The 24256-nt window shown below is 41.7% G+C and overlaps 2 protein-coding genes across 6 annotated transcripts in view; both read left to right on the top strand.

Moving 5' to 3' along the window:
* The first annotated feature begins 2339 nt into the window (after positions 1 to 2339).
* LOC120060252 (kunitz-type protease inhibitor 1-like) lies at positions 2340 to 13583 on the top strand. Of its 2 annotated transcripts, XM_039009424.1 has the most exons (11): positions 2340 to 2431; positions 2757 to 3225; positions 5492 to 5649; positions 5893 to 6034; positions 8595 to 8765; positions 8848 to 8889; positions 9245 to 9373; positions 9826 to 9876; positions 10029 to 10199; positions 12244 to 12303; positions 12639 to 13583. In XM_039009424.1, exons 2-11 carry the CDS (start codon positions 2817 to 2819, stop codon positions 12824 to 12826), a joined length of 1521 nt encoding a protein of 506 aa, XP_038865352.1. In that variant the 5' UTR covers positions 2340 to 2431; positions 2757 to 2816; the 3' UTR covers positions 12827 to 13583. The 2 variants fall into 2 exon arrangements, with proteins under 2 accessions (XP_038865352.1, XP_038865354.1); XM_039009426.1 differs by lacking the exon at positions 9826 to 9876.
* Positions 13584 to 20535: 6952 nt separating this feature from the next.
* LOC120060250 (pleckstrin homology domain-containing family G member 3-like) overlaps positions 20536 to 24256 on the top strand; it is a 64266-nt gene continuing 60545 nt past the window's right edge. For 3 of the 4 annotated variants that reach the window (XM_039009423.1, XM_039009422.1, XM_039009420.1), the window contains exon 1: positions 20536 to 20699. The gene's annotated coding sequence lies outside the window, so the exon portion shown is untranslated. The remainder of the gene's footprint in view (positions 20700 to 24256) is intronic. The other variant, XM_039009421.1, reaches the window with a different exon arrangement.

Below are 24256 nucleotides of genomic sequence, written 5' to 3'. Positions count from 1 at the left end.
GTCAGGCGTATTTTCTTCTGTTCAAGCCATTCTGTTGTTGATTTACTTCTGTGTTTTGGGTCGTTGTCCTATTGCATCAACCTACTTCTGTTGCGCTTCAATTGGCGGACAGATAGCCTTACAATCTCCTGCAAAATGTCATGATAGACTTGGGAATTCATTTTTCCTTCCTTCCGATGATAGCAAGCTGTCCTGTCCGTGAGGCAGCAAAGCAGCCCCAAACCATGATGCTCCCTTCGCCATACTTTACAGTTGTGATGAGGTTTTAATGATGGTGTGCTGTGCCTTTTTTTCTCCACACATAGTGTTCTTTCCAAACAACTCAACTGTAGTTTCATCTGTCCACAGAATATTTTGACAGTAGCGCTGTGGAACATCCAGATGCTCTTTTGTGAACTTCAGACGTGCAGCAATGTTTTTTTTGGACAGCAGTGGCTTCTTCTGTGGTGTCCTCCCATGAACACCATTCTTGCTTAGTGTTTTACGTATTGTAGACTCATCAACAGTGTCACGCCCTGACCATAGCGAGCCCTCGGTTCTCTATGGTGTTTAGGTCAGAGCTTGACTGGGGGGGTTATCTAGTTTATAGATTTCTAGGTTGGTGGTTTGTGTGGTTCCCAATTAGAGGCAGCTGGTAATCGTTGCCTCTAATTGGGGATCATATTTAGGTAGGCTTTTTCCCCACCTGCATTTGTGGGATATTGATTGTTTGTTAGTGTGTTTGGGCACTACGTCCTCATGGTTTTTGTTAGTTTCACTTAAATAAATATGTGGAACTATACTCATGCTGCGCCTTGGTCTGCTCATTTCCAAGATAGTGACAAACAGATGTTAGCATGTTCCAGAGGTTTCTGTAAGTCTTTAGCTGACACTAAGATTCCTCTTAACCTCATTGAATATTCTGCACTGTGCTCTTGCAGTCATCTTTGCAGGACGGGCACTCCTAGGGAAAGTAGCAACAGTGCTGAACTTTCCCTATTTATAGACAATTTGTCTTACCGTGTACTGATGAACATCAAGGCTTTTAGAGATACTTTTTTTTTTACCCTTTCCAGTTTCATGCAAGTCAATAATTCTTCATATTGGGTCTTCTGAGATCTATCTTGTTAAACGCAATTCTTCTTCTGAACAGAACTCTAATTTAGTGAGTGTTTTTTATAGGGCAGGGCAGCTCTAACCAACATCTCCAATCTCGTCTCAATGATTGCACTCCAGGTTAGCTTACTCCTGACTCCAATTAGCTTTTGGAGAACTCACTAGCCTAGCGGTTCACATACTTTTTCCAACCTACACTGTGAATGTTTAAATGATGTATTCAATATAGACAAGAAAAATGCAATAATTTGTGTGTTATTATTTTAAGCAGACTTTGTTTGCCTGTTGTGACTTAGATGAAGATCAGATCTAATTTTATGACCAATTTATGCAGAAATCCAGATAAGGGTTCACATACTTTTTCTTGCCACTGTATATACAGTACCAGTGAAACGTTTGGACATACCTACTCATTCAAGGGGTTTTCTTTATTTTTACTATTTTTCTACATTGTAGAATAATAGTGAAGACATCAAAACTATGAAATAACACATGGAATCATGTAGTAACCAAAAAAGTGTTAAACAAATCAAAACACAAATCAAAATCAAAAAATATTTTATATATTAGTTTCTTCAAAGTAGCTACCCTTTAACTTGATGACAGCTTTGCACACTCTTGGCATTCTCTCAACCAGCTTCATGAGGAATTCTTTTCCAACAGTCTCGAAGGAGTTCCCACATATGCTGAGCACTTGTTGGCTGCTTTTCCTTCACTCTGCGGTCCAACTCATCCCAAACCATCAAAATTGGGTTGAGGTTGGGTGATTGTGGAGGCCAGGCCATCTGAGGCAGCACTCCATCACTCTCCTTGGTCAAATAGCCCTTACACAGCCTGGACACATTTCGATATAAACCCTAAATCTATTCTGGACTGTCTGGAACCTGTCTTATTACTCCAAGTGAATGATCTGTCAGACGGAAACATCTCTCTCTATATGTCAGTAAGATCAAACGTATCCATATAAAGTATTTAACCCAAATTCTGATTCGTAGGTGGGCCATCTATCAGTTTAATTATCTATAGTAATGTTAATGTCCCCTCCTATAAATAATAACGAATTGGGAAATGTAGATAACCAATGAAATATACGTTACTCTACAGATTCAAGCAACTCATTATTCCCATGTTTGGTGAAGTCTTCTTCTACTCCGATACAACTCGAAATGGGAGTGCCAATGTGCTTTGCGCCTCCGGTCACCTCTTTGGGTAGATGGGAGTAGAATTTCACTTCCTGTATGTAACAGGTATCCGAAGAGAGAGAGTGACACACCTGTGAATTGTAAAGATATTCAGTTGTTTCTTTTATAATCGACGACAGATACAGAATTTACAGGTGACATGTGTTAATTACTAGTGCTGTTTTGAACAAATATGAATCTATAAAGTTACAGAAGAGTTGGATCTTGATTATTTATATGTTTGACGTAATTCTTACCTTTGAAATCAGAGGAACAGAGAGACACTGCGATATACAAAAGTCCTGAACGTTTCTATACAATTGATTGGTGTGTGTGTGTATAGTATAAAGATAGACTGCATCGTGTTTTGTATGTTATTTAGATCATGTTACGACTATTTATTTGAATGATAATGTATATTTAATTAATGCATTCCATGGTATGTTATTTGACGTTTACTATATATCGCTCTGTTTTCAGGTCATCTGTTGGATTATCCTATATTTTGTGGGAAATAGTTTTCCTGGACAGTTTTGTAGAATGACTACTCTCCCAATTGGATTGTTATTGGGCGCTTTGGTGTGCTTTATTGTTTTCCTGGGGCGCGCGGAGGCCCAGCCTTTAGGGGAACAGTGTTTGGACAGTTTCGAAAAGGGCAGAGAAGATTTCGTTCTCGATACGGATGACTCGGTGAAATACGGTGCGACTTTCATCATTAAACCGAAGGTTGAGAGCACCAAGGACTGTATACGCTCGTGCTGCAAAGATCCCAAGTGTAATGTCGCTTTCATGGAGAATGGGTCCGGTGAGGGCATGATCAAGTCATGCTTTCTCTTTGACTGTCTATACAAGCAGAAGTACGTCTGCCGATTTGTCAGGAAGAAGGGATTCCTGAACTACATCAGAGACGCGGTTTATGAAAGTGATCTGGCCACAAAAAACCTCCCAGGTAAAACAGGCAGACTGATCTCTGACTGCCCAATATGTACCCTTAAAGGGCTTACCATTACGTTTAGGTCCAAGGACCTTACATACTATTTTCAGAGGTAGACTGGCTCTGGCAACCAAAACAGCCAAATACTCCATATAAACGTGAGTCTATTCTCAAATTCGATACGGTTCAAGGAACATAAAAGCTTTACTTTCATATCACATCATAATTTCACAAATGCTAAATATTCACTTACTGCACTGTTTAAACTGTCTTTATCACAGTTGCAGCCTGTGACAACACGTTTCTGGTGGCCGTCAGGTACACACACAGGTGGTCCCTCTGTCTTCTGTAAATACACAAAGTAACATGGAAATATGGTGGTGTTGGTACACTAACCCTAAAAAGGTGTTTAAGAAATTAACCTTTTAGTTATTTGAAAAGTATTTCTTGCTGGTATGAAAGACACTTTCCTTATGCTTCCAAAAGCGTCAGGACTCTCAAGAAAACTCCCCCTGGTCAGAAGATGCACTACATGGGCAACAGTATGTGGATTCGGCTATTTAAGCCACACCCGTTGCTGACAGGTGTATAAAATCGAGCACACAGCCATGCAATCTCCATAGACAAACATTTGAACATTGGCAGTAGAATGGCCCGTACTGAAGAGCTCAGTGACTTTCAATGTGGCACCGTCATAGGATGCCACCTTTCCAACAAGTCAGTTCTTCAATTTTTTGCCCTGCTAGAGCTGCCCCGGTCAACTGTAAGTGCTGTTATTGTGAAGTGGAAACATCTAGGAGCAACAACGGCTCAGCCACAAAGTGGTAGGCCACACAATCTCACAGAACGGGACTGCCGAGTGCTGTAGTGTGTAAAAATCATCTTTCCTCAGTTGCAACACTCACTACTGAGTTCCAAACTGCCTCTTTAAGCAACATCAGCACAATAACTGTTTGTCAAGGAGCTTAATGAAATGGGTTTCCATGGCCGAACAGCCGCACACAAGCCTAAGATCACAATGCCAAGCGTCGGCTAGAGTGTTGTAAAGCTCACCGCCATTGGACTCTGGAGCAGTGGAAACACGTTCTCTGGAGTGATGAATCACGCTTCACGCGATGGGTTTGGTGGATGCCAGGAGAACGCTACCTGCCCGACTGCATAGTGCCAACTGTAAAGTTTGGTGGAGGAGGAATAATGGCCTGGGGCTGTTTTTCATGGTTCGGGCTAGGCCCCTTACTTTCAGTGAAGGGAAATCTTAATGCTACAGCATACAAGGACATTCTAGACGATTCTGTGCTTCCGACTTTGTGGCAAAAGTTTGGGAAAGGCCCTTTCCTTTTTCAGCATGACAATGCTCCCGTGCACAAAGTCAATACAGAAATAGTTTTTGGGGATTGATGTGGAAGAACTTGACTGGCCTGACCTCAACCCTATCGAACACCTTTGGGATGAATTGGAACTGGGATACTCAAATTAGTATGATATGTTATATTTGGTATGGTCTTTGGAATTTGTAACATGTACAAATTTCAATTCGTAAAACATACGAAATGGATTATGGACATCCACAAATTAATACATACCATACGGAGTGTCCCGGATTTACATTTACTATATTATGTCTACCCCTGAGTCCAGGTTGAAACTGGAGACCCAGGTATCACTCTCAAACATCACAACATAGACACTCTCATCAAATTAACTAATTAAGTCTCCAATGAACTTTGTCTCCATTGAACTGCTTTCTAAAGTAACATGAACACACCTACCATTTAGCTATATTATTATGAGCAGAGAAAGCAACCCACTACACTTGGGACTGTCTGTGGTTTGAATCACAATAGGAGATCTCCATAGGAGATGAAACCACCTGCTTAGAGAAGAGCATTACCCACACATGCCATGGCTCAATATAGTGCTTATTATATGGCTCATTATAAGGCCCCTTGTCACAGTCTGAGGTTTCAGTTTTCACCTCATTGCTGCTGAGAAAGCTTCTTACAGGGGAGATTGGTATTGTGCTGTGTGTCAAGTAATGGATTGCAGACTTGAGTGAATATTGTATGTCAACAGGATGTAGTTAGCAAACAAATTGATTTCCTGAACCTTATGTTGTTAATGTGTTGACACTCAAAACCCTTCAAAAAACTTCAACCTAGTCAAATTTGAACCAGCCATATGATCTATGTATCTTTAACATAACGGGATATCTTAAAGCTGCATGTATTTTCAGTATGAATATGTTGTATTGAACGTGATGAAGGTTGTATTCAACTTCCAGGTGAAGTGGACCATCCTCCAGAGGCCAATGGAGGTCCGGACAGGGTGGTGCAGCCCCAGGAAAGTTTAACTCTGAATGGCAACGAGAGCAAGGACGACCACGATAATGTCACGTACCAGTGGCACCTAGTGTCAGGGAACACCTCCGCTGTCATTGAGGTGGGTGATGATGCCGGGGGCATCAGGGAGCACTGGTCAGGCTTTATTGGGATGTTTGGGGCGTTTACCTGATCATAGTTAATGGTGATTGCTCTTTCACTGTGTAAAAATACATGAGAAGAACAGCTCACCCTGGGAACACCAGAGGATGAGGATCACAATTAAAGCTTCTCTATTTTCAATGTTCTGCCACACTAGAAAACATTGATACATTTTCTTTCTTTGTCTCCCCTTGTCTCCTAGAAAACTACATTTAAAGACCAGGTGATCGTGTCCAACCTGGCGTCAGGAGTGTACAAGTTCCAACTGACCGTCACAGACTCCAGTGGGCAGTCCGACCAAACCCAGATCACTGTCCTTGTGCTTACCCCTGAGCAGTCTGAGAGTGAGTATACTAAAGTATATGTGAAACACCTGCAAAGCACACCTAGCTACACAGTTTAACACAATTGTTTTGAGGGTGAAGGGACATGCTGTATTTATTGAATTTCAATGCACTTATAAACAGTTAGTTGCCTGTGTGAAATCAATCTAAAGTGACAATGATCTTTGAAGTGGTCTACATCTGAGTGATCTGTCATGTTTGGAGCAGGGACCATGTGGAAATACTATGAGAAACTTTGTCATTGAGGTGAGAAGGACTGATGCCCTTCTGACCATATTGGCCACTGAACACATAATGCAAGTGAATGCAATGTTAGGAATATAAATCACTTAAATGTTTTCCTTCTAAACTGAGGGAACTGTCTCTGCATTGGAATTTTGATGTGAAAAAGAAATACCCGATTACAAGTATACACTGAGTGTACAAAACATCAGGAACTCTTTCAATGACATAGATTGACCAGGTGAATCCAGGTGAACGCTTGATCCCTTATTGATGTCACTTGTTAAATCCACTTCAATCAGTGTACTGTAGATGAAGGGGAGGAGACAGGTTAAAGAAGGAGTTTTAAGCCTTGAGTCAATTGAGACATGGATTGTGTATGTGTGCCATTGAGTGTGAATGGGCAAGACAAAATATTTAAGTGCATTTGAACAGGGTATGGTAGTAGGTGCCAGGCGCACCGGTTTGAGTGTGTCAATAATTGCAACGCTATTGCGTTTTTCACTCACAACTGTTTCCCGTGTATATCAAGAATGGTCCAACACCCAAAAGACATCCAGCCAACTTTACACAACTGTGGGATGCATTGGAGTCAACATCCTTGTGGAATACTTTCGACACCTTGTAGAGTCCATGCACCAATGAATTGAGGCTGTTCTGGGGGCAATAGGGGGTGCAACTCAATATTAGGAAGGTGTTCCGAATGTTTTCTGCACTCAGTGCATGTGGCATGTTAAGTTCATAACTAATTTTTATGACTTTCAAATGCTTGCTGATGACTCTTATCGGTTGTACTGGTTTAAGTTGAGTTGATTACAACAAGACTTGATATCATAATCATCTATTTTTCATGCCACGTGACATGGCATGAGAATACTGTCAAAAAGACCTGTCCAGGCAAGCTCCTCTGATTCCCGTAGAACAAAATCAAAATTTCCAGATTTAAGAAAGCACATTCATAAGTAGATTTGTCTCAGCTTGGACATCTATATGTGGGCTCAATCACCAGAGACAACAGCTTAGTATTCTTCTTTTCCTAGTAGCTGTTTACTCCATGGCTGTGACTGACTGAAAAACCCATATGTCCTCCAAGAATGACAGTATTGGCTCATAACAGGATGACAACTCATTATCAAACTGGCTTATACTTGGTAGATCAACAGTGCTGCCTGGCTGTTCATTATAGGGTAACAGGGAATACTTAGGAATCAGACAATGGAAGGGTTTTCTCTGCCATGCCCAGTTACATGTGTGTGTATGGAATGGATAGACACTTTTCCTGGGTTATCAGCAGAAACAGGAAGTCAAGAAAGCTGTGGTGATTTCCCTCCCTCACACTCTGCTCCCTCTTTCCTTCCCACCCGGCCCTCCCCCCTAACCTGTCTGTCTGGTTTCAGCTTGGGTTTCACAAACTCAAGCAAACTCCTTTAATGTCATGGTACTCTAAACGCAGACTCTTGATACTCAAACACTTTGAAGTTATTTCTGAGTCAGTTATACAATTTGGAGCATGTCTTAACAGACTGAGCAGAGACTATTAACCATTCATTGAGCCAGTTACCCATTAACTAGTCTCTACTGAATGGTGTTAGGAATGTTCCTCTGTGGAAAGACCAATGCATAGTGACCCCTGATCTGAGTCACACAACACGTACAGCTAAATGGCTGCATGCCTTAATGCTGGATGAATTACAAAGAACAATGCTAGTAGAATCACAATTAAAGATACCCTGACAACATGGACCCCCTCTCAGCAAAATATATGTACTGTCCACAGACCATCCACATTTATTTTCAGTGGATGAAGTAGGCCTGGTTTTAGGGAAAGTTACTTAGCTTTTTTTTATTTGACACATCACGTCCAATCAAAAATACTATTTTATTTGTGACATGCTTTGTAAACAACAGGTGTAGACCAACGGTGAAATGCTTACTTACGGGTCCTTTTCCAACAATGCAGAATTAAAGATATAAAAAATAAAATATTGACTGGCTCTCTAATATTCTACACAATTTTTTAAACATTTTATTTGAAGGTATGTTTATAAACTTCTATGTTATGAGTTATGTTTATAAGAAAATGAAAAAATAATTTTAAGCGTTGCACATGAAGTAATGAGCTGTTTGAAGCTATGATTATGTAAGCAGTTTATAAGCACTGTAATAAACAGTTTATAAGCAATGTTTTTCACCAAAAAGTGTTACATATGATTCTGTCTGGGCTTCCACCACTGAACCACAACATAAAATACAATCACATGATATTTGTGTGTATTGTTTTATTACATAATGTTATCTAATCGCCAGTGTCCCCACTCTCTGATACTTAATCCTTCAGATCACTGCATGGTCCCCAAGAAGGTGGGTCCCTGTCGCGGATCCTTCCCCCGCTGGCACTACAATGCTGCCTCAGAGAGGTGTGAGGAGTTCCTGTTTGGGGGCTGCAGAGAGAACCTCAACAACTACCTCTCCCTCCAGGAGTGTGCCAACGCCTGTGATGGTGTGTCAGGTATTATACAGATCCCTTTTGTTTTTCTGAGAACAGTTTTTGGAGACGATTGGTTGGTTGATTGGTGTTTCCTTTCTTGTAGTTATTCACAGAGGTAGAACTGGACCACTTCCAGCCCCTAGAGGTAAGACTGACTTACATTTCATTTATTGTTCTCAGGTGTATGACTATGGAAAGTAGCTGTACTTATAAGCTCCAGCTTTTTGGCTATGCCTCCCCCAGTCATTGACATAGTTCAAATATACATATATTTGCCGTATCTGTTGACTGATGCATATCTATTGAGACTTATCAGTTACCTGTATTACTTGTGTACCCTATAAGGTGAATCTACGGGTAAAAGTCACTTTTACCTCACCTCTTCTGCTCACCTCTGTGTTGTTGTGTTTAGAGGTGTGTGGAGTACCCTGTTCACCTGTGTATTATGTTTAGAGGTGTGTGAGGTCCCCAGTTCACCTGTGTGTGTTGTTGTGTTTTAGAGGTGTGTGGAATACCCTGCGGGTCAGGCCAGTTCACCTGCACCAACGGCTGCTGCCTTGACCGAGGCCTGGAGTGTGACAAGGAGCAGCAGTGCAGCGACGGCTCAGATGAGGAGAACTGTGAGGACTGTGAGTACAGGCTATGCAAACCAACCCTAATTTACATACAACACTGCATTGGCCTTACCTTACCACTGACCTTACATTACAAGTGCAGTCATGAAGTGAAACTATTGGGGTGCTCAGTTGTTGTCATGTGAAGTTGCTTCAAGGGATACTTCGGTATTTTGGCAATGAAACCCTTGATCTACTTCCCCAGAGTCCGATGAACTTGTGGATACCATTCTCTGCGAGCAGTTTGACGGAAGTTGCTAACTAGCGTTAGCGCAATTGGTAACTAGCGTTAATGCTAACGTTAGTTAGAGGTAGTTTTGCAAGCCAATTCTAACATCCTTCATACTGGATGCAGAGACATAAAAATGGTATCAATGAGTTAATCTGACGCTGGGGAAGTAGATAAATTGCTTCATTGCCAAAATCCAGAAGTATCCCTTTAACTCTTGCTTTCTTCCTTTCATCAGTGAATGAGAACTTCCAGATTCTACTGCAAATTCCTGTGGATGAACAGAAAGGTTGAGTTTTACTGTTTTGAAACATGTTCACAATAACAGGATCAATCTAGGATTTTGTTGTTGAGTTAACTGGTCATATATGGTGCCTACCCCTACTCTGGCTCTCCTTACCAACGCTAATCTCTCTCACACACATGTTCTTTCAACCACAGTTCGCTGCACGGAGCACCCCAAAACAGGAAACTGTCGGGAGAGTTTTACCAAGTGGTACTACAACCCTGTCTACCAGAAGTGCTTCCGTTTCAACTATGGCGGCTGCTACGGGAATGAGAACAGATTTGACACTGAGGATGCTTGTATGAGTACCTGCAAACTGGTAACAGGTAGGTTTGCATGCTTTAGCCATTACAACACTTTCAACTGATTTTCAAAATTGTTGCACTGTTATTAGGGATGCACCGATATGGAATTTTGAGCCAATACCGATATCCAATATTTTCCTTGCCAAAAAAAACGATACCGATATATTTAAAAAATGCGGCCTTTTAAGCATTCTAGTACAGTTAAATAGTTGAAACACACACACACACTGACCACATATGTCCCCATTACCAGTAAAACATAATCAAAACCTATTTCTTTCACTTACTTGCTGTTTCGTTGATCATTTCTTCAGTCGTTTCATTCTCAATCAGGATTTCATTATACATGTCAAGCAGTGAAGTTTCAGCTCTGTCTGTCCGTGGCCTCTCTTCCTCGGTGCGCAACGTCACTGTGTCCGTGTCCATCTTGTCCAGCTGTGTCTAACATTTTACCTAAACCCTGTTTCCTGTCTGCATCGAAGTAGCGGTCCTTGGACCTAGCATTGAGCATGGTGGCGACACAGTAAAGAGGCTCAGAGAGAGTGCCACCGAATCACTTGTTCACAGCCTCTAGTAGAGTACTTTTGCAAGTTTTAACCCCACGGTCTGTCGGCAGTTTTGTTGAGCAGGCGTTTCAATGCCATGACAGAGGGCATCACGTCTGCTGCAGACGCAGTTGATGAGCTTATTTCTCAAGTCAGTTGTTCCAATGGAGCTTGGAGTGTTCATGTTTTCAATGAGAGTCCACTGGTTCGTACTGATTGTTGCAGGTAACTCCTAGTCGGCTGCGTACACACCAAGCACTCGTTTTTGTTCCAGCAGGCTCTCCATGTAAAAAGTAATGTTCCATCTGGTGGAAACATTTTGCTTACGCCTTTTCGTTTTCACTCCAAGCTGCTCTTGTATTGCTTGCAGGCGGCTGTATGCGAGCTGTGAGTGTTTAAAATGACTCGCTATCTTCCTACTTGTTGCCACTGTGTCAGATATGCTGCGTTGGGCCAAAACACCTTCGTTCACTGCCAGTTGCAGCGTGTGTGCCATGTATGGCAAACTGGCGACCCCACATTCTCCCAAAGCCTTTGTCATGTTACGTGCATTATCACGTAGCACAGCGTGTATTCTGTTCTTGGGGATTTCAAACATGTTCTCAAATGTCATTGAAATGGCAGCAGCGGTATGAGAACCAGCACATTCTTGAGCATGCAATACGGCTTTCCTCAGAACTAAATCCTCGCCGACCCACTGTGCTGTCAGACTCAGCATGCTCATGGGGCTGACATCGCTGGTCCAAATGTCAATTGTGAAGTTAATAGCAGTGACGCCCATAGCAAGTAGCTCATGGATGTGCGTTTCAACAATACTGTGTAACTCCGGTAGGGCAACATCTGTAGATTGGCGCCTACTTGGTTTACCGTGTACCGGAGCTCGAGGTGCTCGACCAGTCGGTGAAAGCCAACATCCACAATCCGCAATGAATTCTATTATCTTGGCGGTAATGGATTTCGCCTTTGAGTTATCTCGCAGAAATGTTCCTACTCATTCAAGTGAGTGCTCGACTTGAACTTGTTTCGTTGTTGGAAAAGTACGCTTCGTTTTTTTCTGCTTTTGTTCTAAGTAGTTGCTGAGTGTCTGGGGGGGATGCACTTTCTCCCCTCAGGAAATAATAGCAGCACAAATGTTGCATTTGGCCCTTTTTGTCATCTTCCTTTGAAACTTCAAAATATATCCACACAGCAGACATTGTGGGCTAGGTTAGGAATGCGTCATTACGTCATCTACCTACGTTATACAGGTATGCATGTGAGCTTTGACATCGGTTTTACATATCGGCATTAAACTATATATAGAGCCAATGTTGTCATTTTGAGCTAATATTGGCTGATTCCAATATGCTTACCGATATAGAGTGCATCCCTAACTGTTATATTACACTTTGAGATCATAATAATGAAATGTTACAGAGCTAAAGTATTTTCCTATGTCAGCACCACTACATTGTGTGTATCAACAATACTGTAGCTGTGTGTAACAACTCACTTGTCTCTTATCCTTACCATGTGTTCAGAAAAGGACGTCTTTGAAATAACGAACCGATATGAATACCAGGACACTGACGGCCATATAGGTAATTAGCTCTTCTTTATTCTGCAAGATGGAGCCTTTTGTCCCTCAGGACTCCATGGAAAAGACATCCTGACAATAATAATAATAAAGTAAAACCAATTATTCCACCCCATCAAGTTTAAGGGCCTTGGGGGTAAAAGCTGGTCACAAAGATCTTGTGATGATGAAGCTGTGTTTTCCCTGCACATTCTCCTCACTTTACTCAAACACTGTGAATGTTGCATATGATTGTCTGTCTGTCCAGTTTTTGCTTCCCTGCACATGCAGGATCCTTTCATATAGTTATTGACTTACTGGTGTGTGTGTGTGTGTCTCTTCATGCCCATCGTCTTTCAGGAATCATAGTGATAGCTGCACTGCTTGGCCTGGCCATCATAATACTGCTGGTAGTTCTGTGTTACTGCTTCATGAAGAGCAAGAAGGAGCAGACTCAGCGCCAGCGGGTACCCGTCAACGGCTCCCAGGTCTACACCAGGGAGGACACGGAGCGCCTGGTCTACAACACCACCACCAAGCCCATCTGACCCCTAACCTCTGCCCCCGGAACCTGCCTAGGTGCAAGCCATCATCATTGCATGAACTCAGATCAATATTTTATTTTATGTGAACCTTGGATAGTTTTTGTGTACCAGTATAATATTTTATTTTCCCCAAATATAGGCCTGTTTTTTTGATAAGACCTTTACCTTGTTGTTGTAATGTAGGCCTAAGATTTTTTATTAGTTTGACTCCACTCAGGAAAGCAAAAGTGGCAGCAATTCTTCAAAACTACACTTGCCTTTTTCTCTTCCTTGCAGTAACCTGTCAGAATTTAGATTGTTGGTCAGCAATTCTGCACTCCGGGTATAATGGTCCTACGATTAAATCCACAAATCTGACTGCATGTAAACTGTTGGAATAGTGGGAGCTGAAAACCTTCCAATATTGCTAACTAACTATTGATTTGTTATTCTTCTTATCTTGTTTTATCATATTTGAGGCATTTAAAAAAAAATATGTGTTGCTGGAAATATATTGTACATTATTGACACCCTTTGTCTTAACTGGTAGAAGTGAGAGCAAGTTATTTTTTACTTTTATAGTTTATTTTGTGATTATTAAAACTGGTATTTCAGAAAGAAACGGAAGAGGGGAAAACAGTGAGTTTGTGCCTCATCATGGTGGTCACATGTTATAGGAAAATATACTCTTTATTTACTCAGCTTTTTCATTAACACTTTTGTATGTAGTTTTCTCTTTTACCATTAGCTCTCAAATCCTAAATAAAATGCTGTTCCCAGAATCAAATCACAAATACAACAGGTGTAGACCTTACAGTGAAATGCTTACTTACAAGCCCTTAACCAACAATGCAGTTTTAAGAAAATACCCCCCCCCCCCAAAAAGTAAGAGTTAAGAATAACACATAATTAAAGAGCAGCAGTAAATAACAATAGCGGGGCTATATACAGGGGTACTGGTACAGAGTCAATGTTAATGTGCGTGTGTGAAGGTAATGGTGTGAAGGTAATTGAGGTAATGATGTACATGTAGGTAGAGTTATTAAAGTGGCTATGTATAGATTATAACAGAGAGTAGCAGCAGTGTAAGGGGGGGGGGGGGGGGGGGGCAAAGCAAATAGTCTGGGTAGGCCATTTGATTAGCTGTTCAGGAGTCTTATGGCTTGGGGGTAGAAGCTGTTTAGATATGCCTCTTGGACCTAGACTTGGTGCTCCGGTACCGCTTGCCATGCAGTAGCAGAGAGAACAGTCTGACTAGGGTGGCTGGAGTCCTTGACAATTTATATGGCCTTCCTCTGACACCACCTGGTATAGAGGTCCAGGATGGCAGGAAGGTTGGCCCCGGTGATGTACTGGGCCGTACGCACTACCCTCTGTCGGTTAGGGGCTCGTAAGTAAGCATTTCACTGTAAGGTCTACACCAGCTGTATTCGGCGCATGTGACTAATACAATTTGATTTGCCTTGCAGTCGGAGGCCAAGCAGTTGCCATACGAGGCGGTGATGCAACCCGTCAGGATGCTCTCGATGGTGCAGCTATAAAACTTTTGAGGATCTGACGACCCATGCCAAATCTTTTCAATCTCCTGAGGGGGAATAGGTTTTGTCGTGCCCTCTTCACGACTGTTGGTGTGCTTGGAACATGTTAGTTTATTGGTGATGTGGACGCCAAGGAACTTGAAGCTCTCAACCTGCTCCACTACAGCCCCGTCGATGAGAATGGGGGCATACTTTGTCCTCCTTTTCCTGTTGTCCACAATAATCTCCTTTTGTCTTGATCACATTGAGGGAGACGTTGTTGTCCTTGCACCACACGTTCAGGTCTCTGACCTCCCTACTGTTGTCATCAGAAAACTTAATGATGGTGTTGGAGTCATGCCTGGCCGTGTAGTCATGAGTGTACAGGAGGGGACTGAGCACGCACCCCTGAGGGGCCCCCGTGTTGAGGATCAGCGTGGCGGAGGTGGTGTTACCTACCCTTACCACCTGGGGGCGGCCCGTCAGGAAGTCCAGGATCCAGATGCAGAGGGAGGTGTTTAGTCCCAGGGTCCTTAGCTTAGTGATGAGCTTTGAGGGCACTATGGTGTTGAACGCTGAGCTGTAGTCAATGAATAGCATTCTCACATAGGTGTTCCTTTTGTCCAGGTGGGAAAGGGCAGTGTGGAGTGCAATAGAGATAGCATCATCTGTTGGTGCGGTAAGCAAATTGGAGTGGATCTAGGGTTTCTGGGATAATGGTGTTGATGTGAGCCATGACCAGCCTTTCAAAGCATTTCATGGCTACAGACATGAGTGCTACGGATCGGTAGTCATTTAGTGTTCTTGGGCACAGGGACTATGGTGTTCTGCTTGAAATATGTTGGTATTACAGACTCAGACAGGGAGAGTTTGAAAATGTCAGTGAAGACACTTGCCAGTTGGTTAGCGCATGCTCAGAGTACACATCCTGGTAATCCATCTGGCCCTGTGGCCTTGTGAATGTTGACCTGTTTAAAGGTCTTACTCACAGGCTGCGGAGAGTGTGATCACACAGTCATCCGGAACAGCTGATGCTCTCATGCATGTTTCAGTGTTACTTGCCTCGAAGCGAGCATAGAAGTTATTTAGCTCGTCTGGTAGGCTCATGTCACTGGGCAGCTCTCGGCTGTACTTCCCTTTGTAGTCTGTAATAGTTTGCAAACCCTGCTACAACTGACTAGCGTCGGAGCCGGTGTAGTACGATTCGATCTTAGTCCTGTATTAACGCTTTTCCTGTTTGACGGTTCGTCGGAGGGCATAGCAGGATTTCTTATAAGCTTCCGGGTTAGAGTCCCGCTTTATGAAAGCGGCTGCTCTACCCTTTAGCTAAGTGTGAATGTTGCCTGTAACCCAAGGCTTCTGGTTGGGGTATGTACGTACAGTCACTGTGGGGACGACGTCCTCGATGCACTTATTGATAAAGCCAGTGACTGATGTGGTGTGCCCCTCAATGCCATCGGAAGAATCCCTGTGCTACCAAAAAAGTCCTGTGGTTTAGCATCTGCTTCATCTGACCACTTTTTTATAGACCTAGTCACTGGTGCTTCCTGCTTTAATTTTTGCATGTAAGCAGGAATCAGGAGGATATAATTATGGTCAGATTTTCCAAATGGAGGGCGTGGGAGAGCTGTGTGTGGAGTAAAGGTGGTCTAGAATTTTTTTCCCTCTGGTTGCACATTTAACATGCTGATAGAAATTAGGTAAAACTGATTTAACTTCTCTGCGCTACGGATCCCTTTTACGGGATCATTTTCCTAAACAACCGCTAGAATTGCAGGGCGCCAAATGCAAAAATATTACTAAAAATATTTATAATCATGCAATCACAAGTGAAATATACCAAAACACAGCTTAGCTTGTTGTTAATCCACCTATTGTGTCAGATTTTGAAAATATACTTTACAGCGAAAGAAATCCAAGCTTTTGTGAGTGTAGCCCTTTAAATGGAAGAAAGACTGGCCAGGAAACACAGAATTTTAAAAAAGAATATCACTTCCGGGTTATATTTTCTCAGGTTTTCGCCTGCAGAATCAGTTTTGTTATACTCACAGACAATATTTTGACAGTTTTGGAAACTTTGGAGTGTTTTCTATCCTAATCTGTAAATTACATGCATATTCTACGATCTGGACCTGAGAAATAGTCCGTTTACCTTGGGAACGTTCTTAAAAAAAAAAAAAATATGACCCCTAGTGTCAAGAGGTTAACTTCTTCTGGCTGCAAGCCCGGAGCCGGGCACAAAATGACAACAGCCACTTCAAGTGCAGGGTGCGAAATTCAAAATATATTTTTTAGAAATATTTAACTTTCACACATTAACAAGTCCAATACAGCATTTGAAAGATAAACATCTTGTGAATCCAGCCAACATGTCCGATTTTTAAAATGTTTTACAGCGAAAACACCACGTATATTTATGTTAGCTCACCACCAAATACAAATAAGGACAGACATTTTTCACAGCACAGGTAGCATGCACAAAGCCAACCTAACTAACCAAGAACCAACCAAACTAACCAAGAAACAACTTCATCAGATGACAGTCTTATAACATGTTATTCAATAAATCTATGTTTTGTTCGAAAAATGTGCATATTTGAGCTATAAATCAGTTTTACATTGCAGCTACCATCACAGCTACCGTCAGAAATGGCACCGAAGCAGCCAGAGTAATTACAGACACCAACGTCAAATACCTAAATACTCATCATAAAACATTTCTGAAAAATACATGGTGTACAGCAAATGAAAGACAGGCATCTTGTGATTCCAGCCAATATTTCCGATTTCTTAAGTGTTTTACAGCGAAAACACAATATAGCATTATATTAGCTTACCACAATAGCCAGAAACACAAGCCATTCCCCAGCAGCAAAAGTTAGCGATCGTAACAAACCAGCAAAAGATATATAATTTTTAACTAACCTTGATAAGCTTCATCAGATGACAGTCCTATAACATCAGGTTATACATACACTTATGTTTTGTTCGAAAATGTGCATATTTAGAGCTGAAATCAGTGGTTATACATTGTGCTAACGTAGCATCTTTTTCCCACAACGTCCGGATATTTTTCTGACACTTTTTCTGACACACATATTCTGACCAAATAACTATTCATAAACATAACTAAAAAATACATGTTGTATAGGAAATGATAGATACACTAGTTCTTAATGCAATCGCCGTGTTAGAATTCTAAAAATAACTTCATTACGATATGCAGTTTACGTTATGGCGAGAGCGTGCCCAAAACCTGGCCGCAAACTACTAGTTCACATGTACGACAGATATATGAAATAACATCATAAAATGGGTCCTACTTTTGCTGATCTTCCATCAGAATGTTGTACAAGGGGTCCTTTGTCCAGAACAATCGTTGTTTGGTTTTAGAACGGCCTTTTTCCCTCTTGATTTAGCAAGCACACTTGCCAAGTGGCGCGAATCTCTCCATCGTCAACAAACTCAGAGAACGGAACACGGCAAAACTCCCGAAAAAATTTCAATAATCTGATTAAACTATATTGAAAAAACATACTTTACGATGATATTGTCATATGTATCAAATAAAATCAAAGCCGGAGATATTAGTCGTCCATAACGACAGCTTATCAGAAGGCAAATCCAGGTCCCTTCACGCGCTCTCCAGAAAACAGGAAACTGGTGACACGTCATGCCGAAAGCTATTATGCGACCCCAGATCAAGTTACACACTCCATTTCTTCTCTCACTGCCTGTCGACATCTAGTGGAAGACGTATGAAGTGCATCTAAACTAATAAATATCAAGGACTTTAATAGGCAGGCCCTAGAACAGTGCATCGATTTCAGATTTTCCACTTCCTGTCAGGAAGTTTGCTGCAAAAGGAGTTCTGTTTTACTCACAGATATAATTCAAACGGTTTTAGAAACTAGATAATAAGTAATAATAGTAATAATAATATGCATATTGTACGAGCAAGAATTGAGTACGAGGCCGTTTGAAATGGGCACCTTTTATCCGGCTACTCAGTACTGCCCCTGCAGCCCAAACAGGTTAATGTCGTCGTTCAGCCACGACTCGGTGAAACATAAGATATTACAGTTTTTAATGTTCTGTTGGTAGGATATACATGCTTTCAGTTCGTCCCATTTATTTTCCAGCGATTGAACGTTAGCTAGCAGAACGGAAGGCAAGGGACAAATCCAACACAACACATCAGTGAGTAACTGCCTTTTCAAGCATGGTGGTGGCTGCATCATATTATGGATATTCTGGACATTGGCAAAGACTGGGGAGTTTTTCAGGATACAAATCAACAGGATGGAGCTAAGCACAGGCAAAATCCTAGCAGAAAACCTGCTTCAGTCTGCTTTACACAAGACACTGGGAAAGAGTTGCTTACCAAGAAGGCAGTGAATGTTCCAGAGTTGCCGAATTAGTAAAAAAAAAAAATCTATGGCAAGACTTGAAATTTGCTATCTAGCCAGGACACCCAACACCTTGACAGAGCTTGAAGAAATATTGCACAATCCAGGTGTACAAAGCTCTTATAGACTAATAAAGGAAGCCTCACAGCTGTAATTGCTTCCAAAGGTATTTCTAACATGTTTTGACTCAGGGGGACAAATACTTTTAAAATCTAGGTAATGCATATTGTTTCATTTTTTATTATTTTGTAAGAAATTTTCCTCAAAAAATTCCACTTTTTCATTACAGAGTATTTTGTGTAGACAAAAAAATGGCAATTAAATCCATTTTAATCCCACTTTGTAACAATAAAATGTGAAGAAATCCAAGGGGGGTGAATATTTATGATGACCACTGTATACCCTCCCTTTGCAACCCTGCTCGCGGTGCTCTCCAACCCTGTTCCTGGAGAGCTAACGTCCTGTAGGTTTTCATTTCAACTCTAATCTAGCACACCCGATTCTAATAATTAGCTGGTTGATAAGCTGAATCGGGTAAATTACAACTGGGTTTGGACCAAAAGGCTACTGGAGGGTAGGCTTTTGCATTACAGCATATTGTAATGCATTACAGCATATTGTTATTCCCATGCATTACCCAACCATTACCAGCAGATGGAAATATTGACTTTACATTGACTACTGCTTAGCCACAATGGAATAAAATTACTATTTGACACTTCACTGCAAAACACAGACTTCTGATATTGCCTCATGCAGCATGACACATCTCCTTCGGATAGAGTTCACCAGGCTGTTGATTGTGGCCTGTGGAATGTTGTCCTACTCCTCTTCAATGGCTGTGCGAAGTTGCCGTCATACATGTCAATCCAGAGCATCCTAAACTATTTCCCCCATAATTATCCATGTAATACAGTCCCTGCTGGCAAGATGTCAATTTTAGGACCGGCCATCCTCAGTCATCATCATGTAGGTAAGCTCAGCAGCAGCCTCTGTGATGTTTATCAATAGAAGAAAGTCTGACAGGTGAGGTGACTGCCATTGATAGTAAAATGGGACTTCTGAGGGGAATACAGAGCATAGTAAGTAGTCTACCTTTATTATTAGCCACAAGTGAACAGTTCCTTCAATTAATTCACTCCAGTTATCTGTCTGCCATTCTTTGTAGGGACCTTTGACAGTGTAGGGGCCGGAGACCCTCATCAATAGATTGTAAGACTGTGATGGTGTGTGATAGTGGTTTATAAGCTTGTCATGTTGGCTGACTAGGCCCTCGGGAGTAATCCACACAATTGAGAGGAAGAAAGATTTTGAATTTGCTCTAAAGTTTGTCAGTTTACAATGGGCTGATAAGGGCTGAGTTTAAATATTTGCTTGTGTTTAGTTGAATAAAGGGGGTTGGCAGAAACTTGAATTTGGGACATTTTTCCAGTGATGACCTGAAAAGGGACTAATTTATGTCAATAAAGAAAAAATTCAGAGATATTATTCACTCACCCTTTGAGGCAAATAAAGACAGTATTTGAGGCAGTATAAACCAGACAGGCAGCACATTTCTGATATTTTTTCCACTTATTGGTCTTTTGACCAATCAGATGTTTTCATATCAGATTTTTGTTTTAGATCTAATCTGATTGGTCAAAATACCGATTAGTGAAATAAAAATCAGAATTGGCCTGCTTGTCTAAACGCAGACTTTAATTAGACAATTTGAGCCAGCAAATTCTACCACTCTCGATTAGGTTGCGTGCTTTGGAAGTAGGCGGTCTTTGACCATTGCTCGCTGTACTTTGATATGTGTTCGGCTCAGCTGTAGAGTCAGTAGAGGACAACTGGGCTGTGCGGAGGATTTCTGTGTTTGACAATGTGAGTTAAACTATGGAAAACTAAAACCGTAATTATAGTCTACAGAAAAACTAGACGTACACTTTCGGGGGTTCACAGGCAGACGACTACATACTCAAACATTTGGTAAGTGTTTGTAATGAACTCTAATAACCGGGGAAACATTCGTGAATCAGAAACGGTTCGACTCGAATTTTCTTATGAAAAGCCTACACAGCCTGAAGTGCATGCTTGGTCGATACAACACTGCTTTTCTTCAAGAGTTCATGTCGCGTTGTGGTGTAGAGCCTATCAATTTATTCAGTCAAAGCCGTAATTGATTTTTTTAAATCTGCGTCTCGAGACGTTCCTCACTGCTCTGAAACTTCATCAAACTTTGCACCCAGAACCTACCACAACACGTGAAATATGCCAAATTGTTTTGACAGGGTGAGGTAAAAGAGCTATGTTGTATTATTTAGGCTATAAAAGGCACACCGCTCTTGCACCTTTACCATTGAAATGACAAAAGTCGCCTATAGGTATATTATTAGGCTTTTTATTTCTTTAACATGTTAAAATTAGGGCTCTTGTCCATGACATGGCAGTGTCAAATATCCATTACGCTCCCCTACTTCAACAGGGTAGCCTACTGCATTGCTAGGTAGGTGGACCTGCTGTTGCATATGGAGATTTAGTAAAATTCCATGTGGATTAAATAACGGTGTACTGAGATCCTTGGGACTTCCCTACCCTTTTGAAGTTGAAATGTGTAAGGGTTAGGATTTAGGGTAGGGATTTCCTAAGGATTCTGAATTGCACTGACCATTAAATTACCTATAATCTAAAACCGTCAGGTCTTTAACTCCACTGAGTCAGGCTAAAAGCTTAGATCCCTGCTAAGAGCACGTTTTGGTACTGATTATGTATTTTCTAAAAAAAATAACATTCTATGACTGAACTTTGATCAGCTGCAGAGATCACCTTTCCTGGATAGTTGCCTGGGAGACTAAATATGGCTAAAAACTAGATTGCTATTTTGAGACTTAGTGACAGTATGCAACTTTTTTTGGGCAACCTGACCAAATTTACACAGATCTACAGTATAACTCACATTCCTATCATTCTACTTGAAAGCAAGTCTAAGAAGCTGTAGATACATTCTATGTGCCCTATTTCTGTTTCATGTTTTTGCTCTTACTTTGGGTTTGTACACCAGCTGAAACAACAATATTTTAGGTTATGGAAAATATACACTGAACAAAAATATAAACAGCACATGTAAAGTGTTGGTTTCATGAGCTGAAATAAATGATCCCAGGATTTCCATATGCACAAAAAGCTTACATCCCTGTTAGTGAGCATTTCTCCTTTGCCAAGATAATCTATCCACTTGACAGGTGTGGCATATCAAGAAGATGATTAAACAGCATGATCATAACACAAGTTCACCTTGTGCTGGGGACAAAAGGCCAATCTAGAATGTGTAGTTTTGTCACAACACAATGCCACAGATGTCTCAAGTTGAGGGAACGTGCAATTGGCATGCTGACTGCAGGAATGTCCACCATAGGTTAGTTAAAAAAATTGTTTTGCACTTTTTCTACACAATTTTGTAGTATCCAATTGATACTACAAAATTGTCCCATTGCTACAACTCCCGTATGGACTCGGGAGAGGCAAAAGTCGAGAGCCGTGCGTCCTTCGAAACACAACCCAGCCAAGCCGCACTACTTCTTGACACAATGCCTGCCTAACCCGGAAGCCAGCTGCACCAATGTGTCGGAGGAAACACCGCACACCTGGCGTCCATGTCAGCGTGCATTGCGCCCGGCCTGCCACAGGAGTTGCTAGTGCGCGATGGGACAAGAACATCCCTGCCGGCCAAACCCTCCTCTAACCCGGACAATGCTGGGCCAATTGTGCGCCGCTCCATGGTCTCTCAGTCGCGGCTGGCTGTGACAGAGCCTGGACTCTAACCAGGATCACAGCTAGCGCACTGCGATGCAGTGCCTCAGACCACTGTGCCACTCGGGAGGCCCGTCCACCATAGCTTTTGCCAGATAATTGAATGTTAATTTCTCTACCATAAGCTGCCTCCAGTGTTTTAGAGAATTTGCCAGTACATCCAACCGGCCTCACAACCGCAGACCACGTGTAACCACGCCAGCCCAGGACCTCCACATCTGGCTTCTTCACATGCAGGATCATTGGAGACCAGCCACCCGGACAGCTGATGAAACTGGGTTTGCACAGCTGAATACTTTCTGCACAAACTGTCAAACCTTCTCAGGGAAGCTCATCGTCCTCACCAGGGTCTTGACCTTTTTTTTTATTTTTTATTATTATTTATTTTACCTTTATTTAACTAGGCAAGTCAGTTAAGAACAAATTCTTATTTTCAATGACTGCCTAGGAACAGTGGGTTAACTGCCTTGTTCAGGGGCAGAATGACAGATTTTTATCTTGTCAGTTCGGGGATTTGATCTTGCAACCTTTTGGTTACTAGTCCAACGCTCTAACCACTAGGCTACCTGCCGGAAAATGCTCACCTTTGATGGCCACTGGCACGCTGGAGAAGTGAGCTCTTCAAGGATGAATCCTGGTTTCAACTGTACTGGGCAGATACTAGACAGTGTGTTTAGTGTTGTGTGGGCGAACGCTTTGCTGATGTCAACATTGAACAGCATGCCCCATGGTGGGGTTATGATATGGCCAGGCAGAAGCTATGGACAATGAACACAATGGTATTTTAATCGATGACAATTTAAATACACAGTGATACCATGACAAGATCCTAAGGCCCGTTGTCGTGCCATTTGTCCGCCGCCATCACCTTGTTTCAGCATAATGCAGGGTCCCATGTTGCAAGGATCTGTACACAATTCCTGGAAGATGAAAATGTCCCACTTCTTACATGGCCTGCACTCTCACCAGACATGTCACCCGTTGAGCATGTTTGGAATGCTCTGGATTGACGTGAAGGCAACTTCGCACAGCCATTGAAGAGTGCGACAACATTCCACAGGCCACAAACAAAAGCCTGATGAACTCTATCCGAAGGAGATGTGTCGCGCTGCATGAGGCAAATGCTGGAAAACATTTTTCTGTTTTTGTTTGTTTTTGTATCTGTGATGCATATCTGTATTCCCAGTCATGTGAAGTCTGTAGATTAGGGCCTAATGTATTTCAGTTGACTGATTTTCCTTATGAACTGTAACTCAAAAAAATATTTTAAAAATTATTTTTATATTTGTGTTCAGTGTATGGTACTGAAATTGGTACAAACTGAAATTAGGCTAACCTATTCGTTTTAGCAACCAGGAAATGGTGGTGTGATTTCTGCGTAGTGCAACTTTGAGATGAGTGAAATATTCCTACTATTTCTGGGTTGATTGGTTGGTAGTGTGGGGCCAAACAAACTGGATTGGCTTAAATTGACATGTAAACTACACTGCTCAAAAAAATAAAGGGAACACTTAAACAACACAATGTAACTCCAAGTCAATCACACTTCTGTGAAATCAAACTGTCCACTTAGGAAGCAACACTGATTGACAATAAATTTCACATGCTGTTGTGCAAATGGAATAGACAAAAGGTGGAAATTATAGGCAATTAGCAAGACACCCTCAATAAAGGAATGGTTCTGCAGGTGGTGACCACAAACCACTTCTCAGTTCCTATGCTTCCTGGCTGATGTT

Source organism: Salvelinus namaycush, chromosome 15 (assembly GCF_016432855.1).
Source record: "Salvelinus namaycush isolate Seneca chromosome 15, SaNama_1.0, whole genome shotgun sequence".
Classification (NCBI taxonomy): Eukaryota; Metazoa; Chordata; class Actinopteri; order Salmoniformes; family Salmonidae; genus Salvelinus; species Salvelinus namaycush.
Note: the sequence above shows the minus strand (reverse complement) of the source record. Positions and strands in the feature narration are given on the sequence as shown.